General features: G+C 26.7%; 1 protein-coding gene across 1 annotated transcript in view; it reads left to right on the top strand.

Moving 5' to 3' along the window:
• The window catches only part of LOC136079998 (uncharacterized), a 102,553-nt gene that overhangs the window by 38,784 nt on the left and 49,931 nt on the right, over positions 1 to 13,838 (top strand). The window contains exons 5-6 of the mRNA XM_065796643.1: positions 8,613 to 9,089; positions 10,205 to 10,330. Coding sequence (XP_065652715.1) covers positions 8,613 to 9,089; positions 10,205 to 10,330 — 603 coding nt within the window. The remainder of the gene's footprint in view (positions 1 to 8,612; positions 9,090 to 10,204; positions 10,331 to 13,838) is intronic.

Raw genomic sequence — 13,838 nt, 5'->3', positions numbered from 1 at the left:
AAATGCCTTACTTTTTTTTGCCTTAATCCTCACTTTTTATAATTCAGTATTATTATTTTTTTCTTGTTGAAGTATAAAACAATGTCTTCAAAACAAAAGTCTTCTAAAAGTAGTATTTGGAAATATTTTGAAGTTTCTAAGAAAGACATTCATTTTTGCATTTGCCTACAATGCAAAGCATTACTTTCTAAAGGTGAGAGTTCTACTAAAACATTCACCACTAGTGCAATTAGGAGCCATTTAAAAATAAAATACCTTAAAGAATATATATTAGCTGAAAAAGAGTATGACACAAAAAAAAAAAAAATTAAAACCGCCTCTACATCAAGTAATCATCGAGTTAAAAAACATATATCAATACTTCAAAGTGTTAATAAAAAATTATGGGATGTTAATGATCATAAAGCAATCACAATCCACAATCGCAATTAGACATTCAACCATAAACAATTGTAGAAGATCTTGCTTTTAAAAAATTAATTGAAGAGATGTATCCTAATTATCAAATACCCACTAGGAGTTATTTTAGTGAAAATGTTGTTCAACAAATACAAAATGAGCTTTTAAATTTTCTTGGGAGTAAATTATTTGCTGCGAGTTCTCCCTCCTTTGCAACTTACATTTGAACAGCAAAAAGTTTAAAATGTTGTCTTCATAAGCATGACAGCGCAAAGGCTTTGTAATGAGTTTTTCCAATACTCAAAATTATGATTTTTTTAGAGAGTCACACAGGAAAAAACAAAAATGAGTATTATTATAGAGGTTAACCAGTTTTAAATTTCCACACAAAAATTCCCATTGTTTTACATGATAATGCTGCCAATATGGTAGTCAATGCCATGTTTTATGCCTACAATACAGTAATACATACATGATTTAGTTTTGTCGCAAACATCTGTGAAAGAGATTTTAGGTTGTTGCAGATGCCTTGCAACTCATTTTAACCATAAATAAGCATAGGTTAGTTCAAGATTTAACTACAAAATGGAATAGTTCCTACAATATGATTGAAAAGTACTTGATCAATGAGCTCCATAGGCAACCTATAATACCCAATCAAAACTAAGTTCATTCCAATGGAGTTTTTTAGATAATGTTTTTCATAATTTAAAGCCGTTTAAAACTTTAAGTGTTAACCTTAGCAACCGTTGAGTATGTCAGATTTCTTCATAAATTTGTCAGATTTTATTTCTTCTTTTACGGCTCTGAAAGGATTTTTTAATCAAGCATAAGTATGTGAGGCTTTTTTTAGTATTACTATTTTAGTTAAACAATTAAATGAGTAGGTAGAAAAAAGACTGGGCATAATTTTACATTATAAGTATTTCTGTATTTCGACTTTTTGTGACCCAAGATATAAATTAGCATTTGAAAAAAAGATGAGAAAAAAATAAAAAGTTGGATAAATGAGCAGATAAAAGAAATGCAACAAAATAAATTAGAGCTTGAATCTCCTGATTCAGATTGTAACGAACTCACTGTAAGTAACACAAATGAAGTGAAACCAGCTTATTCAAAACTTAAAGAATGTTTCCTGCTAGTTACCAAACTAAAAACTATGATAATTCCAATTTTGTAAATATTGAAAACAACAAAAGATTGAAAAGATCAAACTCCAATATACACAGGGTAAACAAAGGAATATGAAGAATAATTAAAACTTCCACTTGTTATGGAAAAAGAAAGTTTACTTTTATGCTGTAAAAGTTGTGGAAAGAAATATAAAGAAAATAGCCCAAAAGTTACTTTCAGCACCACCTTCTTCCGTATGAACTAAAAGACATTTTTGTACAGGTGACAACAATTATAAACCAATAGAAACAGGCTACCACAAGAAAATGTTAAATAATTAATGTTTATGCATTACAACTTGAGAGCAACAAGTGATAATTGAACTTCAATTATGCTTTTGATATTTCATTTCTTTACTTAACAATTATTTGATTATGTGAAAGACTACAGTTATAAATTTATTTTTTATAAATATTTTTTTTTATAAACGTTATTTTTATTACCCAGTATGATTATAAAATAATAACTTTATAATAAATACAAGCATTATTACGGAACTCCATAATATGTTATCAAGGAGTTCTGTAACAAGATATTATATATCATAAACATAAATGGAGAAACTGTAAAGATGTTTCTTTGTTTTACTACAGCAACAACGTATATCTTTTTAAACAGATTCGAGTTAAGCAAAATATCTTTTTTGTTTGACATTTTAAGTTTAATAAAAGGTGATATATGTAAAATTTAGCTAACTTTATTATTAAGTTCTATATCAAAATTTAACTTATTTTACCGCAGCTATCAGATACTATACAAATAATTTCAATCTAATATAAGAAAACATATGTTTTCCAAGATTTGCATTTTTTGCATGTTCGGTAAAACATTTTCCAAACGTTCGGCGCATCCTTACTTTTTTGTAGAAAAAAACTTTTAACATTGTTGCTAAAAAAATCTAAATTTAAAACTGTATGCAAACAATACCTCGTACTGATAATTTTAGTATCAAATTTCAAATGTTACATTTGAGCACTACTGATAAAATAAAAACAGTGTTGGTGGTATGATTTTACAGTCTTCCTTATGCTCTGGTAATTACTTTTTTTATTTTTTTTTAATATATTGATTGTATTTATTATTAGATGTCAAAACATATTACAATAAAAAAAAAAGGAAAGTAAAATCTGTTTTCCATAAAACGTGCCTCATAAAAAGCACCAACTTGGTTGAACTGATAATAAGCTATCAAAAGGTTCATGCTACATACATGCAGGTTTTTTGATTTTTTGTATTTAGCTCAAGAATAGACCAATAAATTGTTGTTTCATTCTGTAGATATTTCATTCTGTAAATATCATTTAAAAGCTTACTATATGCTCTTTCTAAATATATTTGTTGCAACTTTTTTTCTGTCAATAATTTTAATTTTAATAGCAGATGTCGAAGAACGATTTTTGAAAAATTTTCTTTTATGAATTCAAGCTAAGGCGTAATGCAGCTCAAATAGCTCGGAAATCAACAAAAATTAGGCCAAAAGAAGTATCAATGAATGTGCAGTACAAGTTGGTATCAAAAGTTTCGTTCCGGCAATACCAGCCTTGATGAGGAGCTTTATACTAGAAGTCTATCAACCATTGACAATGATCAATTGAAGCAGTTAATTAAAGACAATCCTCGCAAAATCACACGAAAGGTTGTTAAAAAGCTCAAAGTAAACCAATCAACCTTCGCCATTTAAAGCAAATAATATAAAAATAACGTTTCGTTCTTTCCATGGAAAGACGAATAGCTTGATAAGTGGATGCCGTACGATTTGAACTAACAGCAAACAAATAGTCGTTTGGAAAAGTTGCTATTCTTCGTTTTGCGCAACAAAAGCAATCCTTTTCTGTAACGAATTATAATGTACGATGAAAAGTGGATGCCCACAACAACTGGCAACGTTCTGTATAGAACGTGGTTTGACCACAATCAGCAACTAAAACACTTTCCAAAGCCAGCATTGCATTAAAAGAAGTTTATGGTGAAGGCTTGGTGGACTGCACCTGGTCTTATCCACCAAAGCCTCCTGAATCAGGGCAAAGCAATTACAGCAAAGAAAAACAAATTGATGAAATAACCGGAGGCTTCAACATATGTGCCCAGCATTCGTCAACTTGACCAATTCTTCTCTATGAAAACGCTCGGGTCACACGTCGCAAAAAGGACTCTGCAGAAGTTGAACAAATAGGGTTACGAGACTATGGCTCAAACGCCGTACTTGCCAGACCTCTCACCCACCGACTACCACTTTTTCAAGCATCTAGACAACTTTCTCACTTAGAAATGCTTCAAAAGTTGAGACGATGCTTAAAAAGGATTTGCCGAATTCATTGCCTTCATAACTCCGGATGTTTACGCTACCGGCAAACTTTTTTGGTTTGGCAAAAATGTGTCAATTCTAGTGGTTAATATTTGAATTAATAAACGTGTTTCTGAACTAAGTTGTACTCACTTAAACTTAAGGTATCAAAACCTGCATTTATGTTGCACTAACCTATACTAACCATTATATATTCTCACCAAGATAAAAAACATCATTGCTGAAAAATATTTATAATCAACTCTTTCAAAAGAATTTTAAAGCAGAACTTTAAAAAAATTAGGAAATAGCATTTTTTGAAAAATAAGCAACAATGATTCGATTTCAAGGTAATCACAATTTATTTTTACAACAATATCTAAAGAGTTAACTTTTACATAAACTTTATTTTCATTTTTTTAAACATCAAATGCAATGCTCAAAAGGAACGCTTTCTTCTCATGTGATAACTTCCATTTAATGAGACATATGTCCTTTACATGTGTTAATTCTGTGTAACACCCATAGTATTGAGAGTTTCAGTTTTTTGCTCAGTGACTAAATTGCTACAGCATATAAACCGGAGTTCCTAATGGTCATATTACTGCAGAAAGCAAGCAATTGGTTAATAATGTTAGATCATATTCGAATAATCTAATAATCTTTTTGGCTGTACTGCTTGGCATGCTCCGATACAAATTTTCAGTTGGAAAACTTTAAACATATTGTCGCAATCTTAAGCATGTGGAGAGCTAATATTAAAAGCCAATCTTTAGAGAAAATAAATATTTTAAGATTTTCCAAAACATCTTTAAATAGTTTAGTGTCAAAACAAAGAACACTAATATTTTTTTTTGCACGTTCTTTTACTTTTTTGTAAATCAATAATTTGCTTTTTCAGAACGTCACGTGTAACCATTTCTTGTGAACAGAAGATCAACAGAAGTCAAAGCTAATATTTATCTCAATTAGATAACGTTAGTTTTGGCAAATATAGCCGGCAATAATTGCGTTCAGAAGTTGTAATTAAACATTGTAGCTTGATGCAAAAATTAAAGTTACTTTTATAAGTTAATCAAGAAAGAGAGAAAAAAAGTAAGAAGCTTTACTATTATTTTAACCATCCTCTGTTGTAACACAATGCTTAATAAATTTAGTTTTCATATAAACCAGTTATTTCTTTAATATACCTTAGTAATATTTTTAAAATCTATAAACAGCAAAATTAAGATAAATTATGATGTACATTAAAAAGAGTTGGATTTAAACAAGATGTACATTAAAAAGAGTTGGATTTAAACAGCAATTTTCCATATTTGTCTAGTCGACAATAATTTTTGACTAAATAACACATAACTTAAATTTTTTTTTCTTCGGAATAATTCTCAAAGTTTTTAAAGTTATAATATTTTTCTTTGTTTTTATAAATTGGAAGATCCTATTGAGTATACCGCTTCAAGCAGTTATATGTTAAGAAATGACTGTGACAACATCAAATAATAAAAAAAGATATAAAAGATAAGTAGTCTCCTAAGTAGTGACTGTAGTTTTCAGTCTCCTTGACTCTAGTGGTTTTTACTAGTTTTTTAGAGATGAAGTCAGTAAAAAAATATTTTTATTGAACTTCAACTATCTTAGATGTTATTGTTGTTTAGCATGTATTAAATTTAATTATAATGATGTATATATATACATATATATATACATATATATATGTATATATATATACATTTATATATATATATATATATATATATATATATATATATATATATATATATATATATATATATATATATATATATATATAAGTTTATATATATATATATGTAAATTAGGTATATGATAAATTTTAAATCAATTAGCCTGGGGTTCTATATGATGAATTTTTGCCGAGTGCTGGTTTGAAAACCAGTCCCGCGACCATGTAGTTGCAACAAAGTTGCAAGTTATCCTCAGCTGTTCTCGCCAGTTTGGAAGAATGAAAAATGCAATAAGCGCAAAAATGCCTCTTGAGTTCCACCTGGCACTGTGCAGTGATGGCAGCTTGTGCCATTTGATACGAGGCAATTTTTCCTCATTTTTGTAAAACTTGTATGCTTCACAAAGCTGAAAAAGAAATTTAAAGTCATCTCTTTAGCTAAGGTTCTCATTCTCTGCTACCACTGCTGTACCCTTGTAGGCATATTTTTATTCATTATAATGCTCCATAATCTCATCAATAAACTTGTAGTTAATGTTAGGCGACTGTGAATGTATAGGAAAAAAGAAATCCAACACATTTCGTAGAACAAGATCAAGAATGTGGTATTGGCAGCCGATGTATTGAGGTTCATCGAATCCCTTGTCTTGAAATGTTTTCTGAAGCTTGGCTATAACTCCATGCTTGCCACCAGTATTTACAGCTATTGTGTCAGAGATGATCATCTGAATACTGTTCCATGGATTGTAATCATCAAGTAGGTCCTGTAGTGCTTTATATATGTTTGTTGAGGATCCTTTGTCACAAACCAAAATGCTAAGTTTTAATATTCTTTTGTCATTTTTCAAGCACACAACTTGGTACTCTGTCTTGTCAATTTTCATACCATCAAAATGCAAAGAAAATTTCTCTTCAGAGATCAGTTCCATGAGGCGGTTCTTAAATTGTTCTGCATCTCTGATAGTTCGACGCCAGACTCCAGACTATGATGGTGTTGGGACACAAACTCCATCTTCATCCAGACTTTGAAGCACCCGTGACGTTTTTCTGGTTGACAAAGAGTGACTAGACACTAGTTTGGCAGCAGACTTAGTTGATTGGCGTGTTGCACGCTTTCTGGGAGAATCTCCTGGAACTGCCTCCGAGTCACCACTGCTGCTTCCTCAGAATCCCCACCATCGCAGGAAAGTTTGGTTTGTCGAGGGATCTGATGTGCTTTTGGCCTTTTTTGATGGATGGATTGTTGACATAGAAGCCATTTTCATAGTTGTATATCTTACCCTGCCATCTGATTCAATTTGTACTTTTTACAGTTGTTTGTTTTCACTACAAAGCCAATTTCCATCTGGTTTTGTTATATAGAATAGATGAGCAAGATTTTCTTCAAATACTGCATTTGGTCGCATTCTGTGTGTCTCAAATGATGTGATAAGTTTGTCAACATTAGAAGACACTTGTTGTTTGGAAAGAACAGGAAAATTAAACTTCTGCCAAAGATTCATCAATTCCTCGGATATTTTTGATAGTCAATCATGCCGTCCTTTCAATTCATCAAAGAGTCCCAAAAATCTTCCAACGATATCTCTGTTGGAAGGCATTTTACACAATTTGTCGCTCATATCCTCTTTTACCTTTGGTACATTAGGACGGCGCTTGGTGGTTCATTTCAATTTTTGTATCCACATTTCACCAGCTGCTTCCACTGCTGATATTGACTTTTTACGTTTAAAGGACATATTTTCAAAAAGAAGAACTAAACAGCAGATCTTGCAAAATAATACCGCAAACAAAAATAATTGTTTGAATGATATGAACAACTATACAATATACAATATTATACATTTACAGTTTTAAAAATCAAAGTCAAGCATAGTTAGAACTGGGAACAAGATCAACTAAAAAATCAAAAAAGTTAAAAGTGGTGAGGTGCTTGGTGCGGGAGGTTAACTTGTGATCAAATGAAATAAACCTCAAAACAGTGATCTATTGGAAAAAGTTCATCAAATACAACATCAGGAAAATTAAAATTTTGAAAAAAGTCTCTTAGGTATATATATATATATATATATATATATATTATATATATATATATATATATATATATATATATATATATATATATATATATATATATATATATATATATATATGTATATGTATAAATATATATATATTTATATATATATATATATATATATATATATATATATATATATATATATATATATATATAAATATATATATATATATGTATATGTATATATATATATATTTAATATATATATATATATATATATACATATATATATAATTATACATACATTTAAAATTATATATATATAGTTATGTGTATATATGTATATATAAATTTATTTATATATATATATTTATATATATATATGTACATATATAGATATATATACATATATATATTTATATATATATATATATATTTATATATATATATACATATATATATATATATATATATATATATATATTTATATAAATATATCAGTATATATACATTTATGTATATATACTTATATATTTATATAAATATATATATATATATAAATGTATATATATATATATTTATATATATATGTTATATATATATATAGATATATATATATACATATATTTATATAAATATATATATACATATATATATATATATATATATATATATATATAAATATATATATATATATAAATATATATATATATATATATATATATATATATATGTATATACATATACATACATAAATATATTTATATATATATAAGTATTTATATGTATATACATATATATATATATATATATATTTATATATATATATATATATGTATATATATATATAAATATATATATATTCAAGTATATATTATATAAATATATAAGTATTTATGCTTTTTTATATATATATATAAATATATATATATATATATATATGTATATACGTATATATATGTATATAAATATATATATATATATATATATATATATATATATATATATATATATATATATATATATATATATATTAGACTCGTTGTATATGTTTCATATAATGGCAGAACAAGCATCTAATCTGATATCAGCGTTAAACAATTTTTATGATCAGTTTGAGGTTGCATTTGATTTCTATATTGGAAAAACCAATTTTGATGAAGGAAACATTTTTCAGTTATCAAATAATTCTTCTGGAGAAGTATATATATTTTTTCAGTTACTTGGTAAATCTTTTGGAGAAATTTACGATGGCTTTTTTGCTAGTAAACTTTCTGGAACAAAAATTATAGTTTCAAGTTTTATTTTAACTGCTAATACATGGAGTGCAGTCAAAATTTCACAACATTACTTTAATGGTTATTATTATCAAAATATAACTGTCAATGACACTGTTGTATTTTCTGATAATCAAGTTCGGCCAAACGTGCTGTATAATGTCGACATTCATGCTTGCTATGGATTTTGCCAACCAAGTTCAATTATGAATTTGTTTATTACCAGTAAAACGCAAGGTAAAATTTGTATTAGTGGCTTTTTTAAACTCCTCTTTATTAATATTTTATAAAAGTTTTTTTATTCAATATGTACATATATATATATATATATATATATATATATATATATATATATATATATATATATATATATATATATATATATATTGAAGTATATATATATTGAAGTATATATATATATATATATATATATATATATATATATATATATATTTATATATATATATATATATATATATATATATATATATATATACATATATATATATAAATATATATATATAATTTAATGATCCTGGAACTGAGCCTTGTGGAGCATTGTTAAAAAACTTAGCTATTTAGCTAGTTACTTCTCGATACCATTAACTGAAACAAATTGAATTCTCTCACGAAAATAAGAGAAAAACCAGAGAAAAAGGATACCTAGGTATCCTTTAAAATCCTATTAAAGCTTTAATACTTAAAACTTATTTTTATGGAATAATTTCTATTTGTTAAAAACATATTTATTTTTACGATATTTCAAGGGATATTGATACCCTCGTTTTCATGCTTCTCCTAAAAAACTCTTAAAAAAAAAGCTCTTACAAAGAACATTGTTTTTTCAATATAAGCGGTTGTGTATAATATAGCGGTTTTATTTTTTATAACGGTTTTTATTATAATTGATAACGAGGGTATTATTAATCCCTTGAAATATCGTAAAAATAAGTATATTTTTAACAAATGGAAATAAATTTATAAAAAGAAGTTTTATTTTAATATATATATGTATATATATATATATATATATATATATATATATATATATATATATATATATATATATATATATATATATATATATATATATATATATATATATATATATATTTATATATATATATATATATGTATATATATGTATGTATATATATATATATATGTATATATATATATATATTTATATATATATATATATATATATATATATATATATATATATATATATATACATTTATATATATATATATATACATATATATATATATATATATATATAATATATATATATATATATGTATATATATATATATATATATATATATATATATATATATATATTACTTCAGTTTATTGGTTACCATGGAGCAGTTGGTCGAGCTGCACTACATCAAATGTGTTAAATAGAACTCGTAGTTGCAATTCTAATCATTGGTTAAATTGTACTGGAAACAGCATTGAGATCCAAACTTGTAGTAATTTATATTTTTTATTTTATATTTTGTTTTTAGATTTTTTTAAGTACTCAAAAGTCAAACGCCTGGACAATAAAATGTAAACTTTTTCAATAACTATTTTGATTTTTCTATTGTCATATATGACTATAAAATGACGATTTTTAGCAGACAGTCTAATAAGGCTCTAAATTTTCAACTTTAGTTCAATAAAAAAAAAAGGTTTAGGCTGCGTTGTAAAATAATACAAAAATCTAACAATGTACACAATTTAGTTAAGTGAACGTTCCATATTCTTTAATTTAATTAGTAAATACTTAAATAAATATGCATTTTAAATTACAAATCATAAAAAAAATCAACTAATAATAACAATAGATTTTATAAACAGTTGACATTACCTAAAAAAGACGTTTTATTTGTTTCTATTTACTTAGTTTTAATTATTAGAACAAAAAACTTTTCTTTTCTATTCTTTGATCCACGGATGAGTTCAAAAAGCAAAATAACAAAATATTTACTTCAACATTTTAAGCACAATTGCAAATTCAATGGATTTTCAATACTTTTGGGTTGTGATCCTGTCAATAAATTTAGTTAATTGAATAAAAACTTAAGTAGATATTGAATTTCGATGCTAATTTTGTTTTAATTTTTAATGCTTATGTTCATAATTTATACGCAATTAACCGAGACTAGCTTACTCCTCCAGGGGCTACTTTGCAACAATATTAAAAAGATTTTGTAGTCAACCGGCTCTAATAGCAATATGAATTGTTAGAGATATTTGGTTTTTTTTTGTTATTTGGGCCATTATCTTTAATTTTATTATTGAATTTGCTGCTATTTTATTTGTTGTTTTTATTTTATTCAGTAAGCAATTTTTTTTACCGAATTTTTCTCCTTTAAAAGTGACGTGTTTTTAGACGAGAACTACAGTAGCGTGCAAAAGTAGTCGGACAAGCGCGTAACTTGAGATAACTTTTGAGTGAAAAATCAAATTTTTTTCAAATTTTCAGTAGAATGCCGAAATGCCGATTACAATAAAAATAAATGAATTTTTGTTAAACCAAACAATATAATCTTAAAAGTTCATTTTAATAAAATATACGCATGCAAAAGTATCCAGGCAGAAAAAAATACTTGGAGTACATTTTTTTTTAACATTTCTTTAATTAAAAATGTTGTAATTTAAGGTAAATTTTCTCTAATACGTCGTTGGGAAACCCTTAGCATTAATTACTGTTTGACAGCAACAAGGCATTGAGTCCAACAACTTCATGAATCACATTATTGTCTATTTTTCCCCGTTCTTGTTTCAGAAATTTAAATATATTATGTTTACTTATTGATTTTCGACCTAAAATTTGTTGGTCAAGGTGTTCCTATAGTTGTTTAATAGGATTAAGGTCAGGTCTTCGCAAAGGCCATTCAATCAGTCAAATTTTTTTGGGTTTTGGAAAAGTCTTTCACTAAGATTGAACTGTGCTTTGGGTCATTGTCCTGCTGAAACATTCATCTTCGAGGCATTTTGTCTTTAGCATGTGGGACCATAATATCCTTAATGATATCTTTGCACATATTTTTGTCCATTTTGCCATTAATCAAATTGATAGGAACAACACAATCTCTATTGAAGACGATTGTTTTTTTACATTTAATGGTTTAAAATGTTGCTGACAGATGCAAATTATTTTTAAGGACGGTAAGGGATTACAAGAAAACGATAGGAGCTTGTTGTTAAAAAAAGTTATTCAACTGAAGAAATGCAATAATGCATGGATTTAATTAAAAAGAGGAACAATCAGTCAACATATGACTGCAAATCATTTTATTATACAAAAAAAAAAAAAAAAAAAAAAAAGTAATAATAATTAAAAAGCTAAAGCAAAAACTTTTTACCGTGAGTGGTCTCGGTTTTCTATTGACTTTAAGATATTTGAGTTTTACGGTGAGTTTCCAACTCAAACAAAGTAAACAAGAAAGTTAAAAAGTTTTTAAATAATATTCCTTGCAATAATTAGAGAAAATCATTTTTAGTCTGATAACCCAGAGTAAAGCATCAAATATATAACATTGTAAAATAGATAAATAATCAAATATTACATAAATATAGCAAATATCAAGTATCAAAGAGCAAATACTGCAGCAGAGCTGCAGAAGATGAGCCAATTTGTAACTTTTTTAAGTCAAGCCCATCTTTATTGATGCGTGGTAGAGTAGCTGGTAATTTTGTCCCACTTTTTATTTATGTAAAACCAACCATTTGTAAAATTCATGGGCAGAGAGAGGAACAAAAATTTGTCTCTTCCAAATTACTATATATATTGGTTAAATTCACTTGCTTTTAATAATTGGTTTGAAAGTCTTTAGCTGCCAAACAAAAAGGTTCTCGTTTCTGACAATGTTGACTCACGTTTCTGACAATGACTCACCTTAACGCTATTTTGAGTACTTCAAAAGTGAAGAATAGAAAACGGTACATTTGTTTGTTTGCCTCCTAAAAGTAAACATGTTACACAACCTTCAGATTTTGCTTTTTAACGCAAAGTAGGAGGGAGAAAGATTTCCTTTAAGTGAAAAAAAGGGACGCCCAAAAATAATGTTTTATTGTTTTATCTAAATAATAGATTAGATTGCTACTGAAACAAGTTCTTGATTTCCTAAATCTGAATATAAAAAAAAACAACCTCAAAATGGTTTTCAAAAATGTAGAACTTACCCTTGTTATGTGCTAACATTACTTGGTAGAACTTAAAATCAATAAATAGAGGTCAACCATGAGTTCGTCATTCTTGAATACTTTCAAATTGACAAGAGCTTCAATTGTATCAAAACCAAAGTTAGGTAAAATAAAAATTAGTAGAAATTCTGGTAGGAAAAAGTCTTTCTCATTCGGAGTTACTATCATAGTCATAATAACAGATGATCTTCTAGTATTTTCAAACAATCAAAGTTAAAATTTTGGATTTATGTTGAATACAGTTTATTTATCGTGCTACCAAAAAGTGCACAAAAATCTTAAAAATGGCGAACTTAATAGATGAACAGTGCTTCGATTATTTCATATTAGATCTAAAATCAGATTTTTTTTTTTTTGAAGACATAAGTTTATCAATAATGTCAGTTCTTTTCTTTGTTGAAATTGGGAGTAGAAACGCTTCAACCAAATTTACTTCTACCAATGTATGATAAAAGTCGGAGCGTAAATTCAAACGCCGTATAACAAAGCAGCATTCAAATAGTGTCTCTTTAATACAGCAAATAAATGCTTAAAGTGAGTTTGAGCGGACGTGTGCTACAAATACGTTAGAAATTAAGAATTTTATTTTTGAAAACATTCTTATTGTTATAAACATTTTTTTCTGCCTTCCATATATCAGAGATGTGCTTTCAAAGTAGATATTCTTAGAAGATGTTACGAAGCTATCATTCGAGTTGAAAAGAAGTTATAAAATTATTTTTAGTAAAGTTGAAGTTTATTTATCCAAAATTTATAAAGTTGCAGATCAAAAAGAACTTTTCTCAC

The sequence above is a fragment of the Hydra vulgaris genome, chromosome 05 (genome assembly GCF_038396675.1).
Source record: "Hydra vulgaris chromosome 05, alternate assembly HydraT2T_AEP".
In the NCBI taxonomy this organism is placed as follows: domain Eukaryota; kingdom Metazoa; phylum Cnidaria; class Hydrozoa; order Anthoathecata; family Hydridae; genus Hydra; species Hydra vulgaris.
Note: the sequence above shows the minus strand (reverse complement) of the source record. Positions and strands in the feature narration are given on the sequence as shown.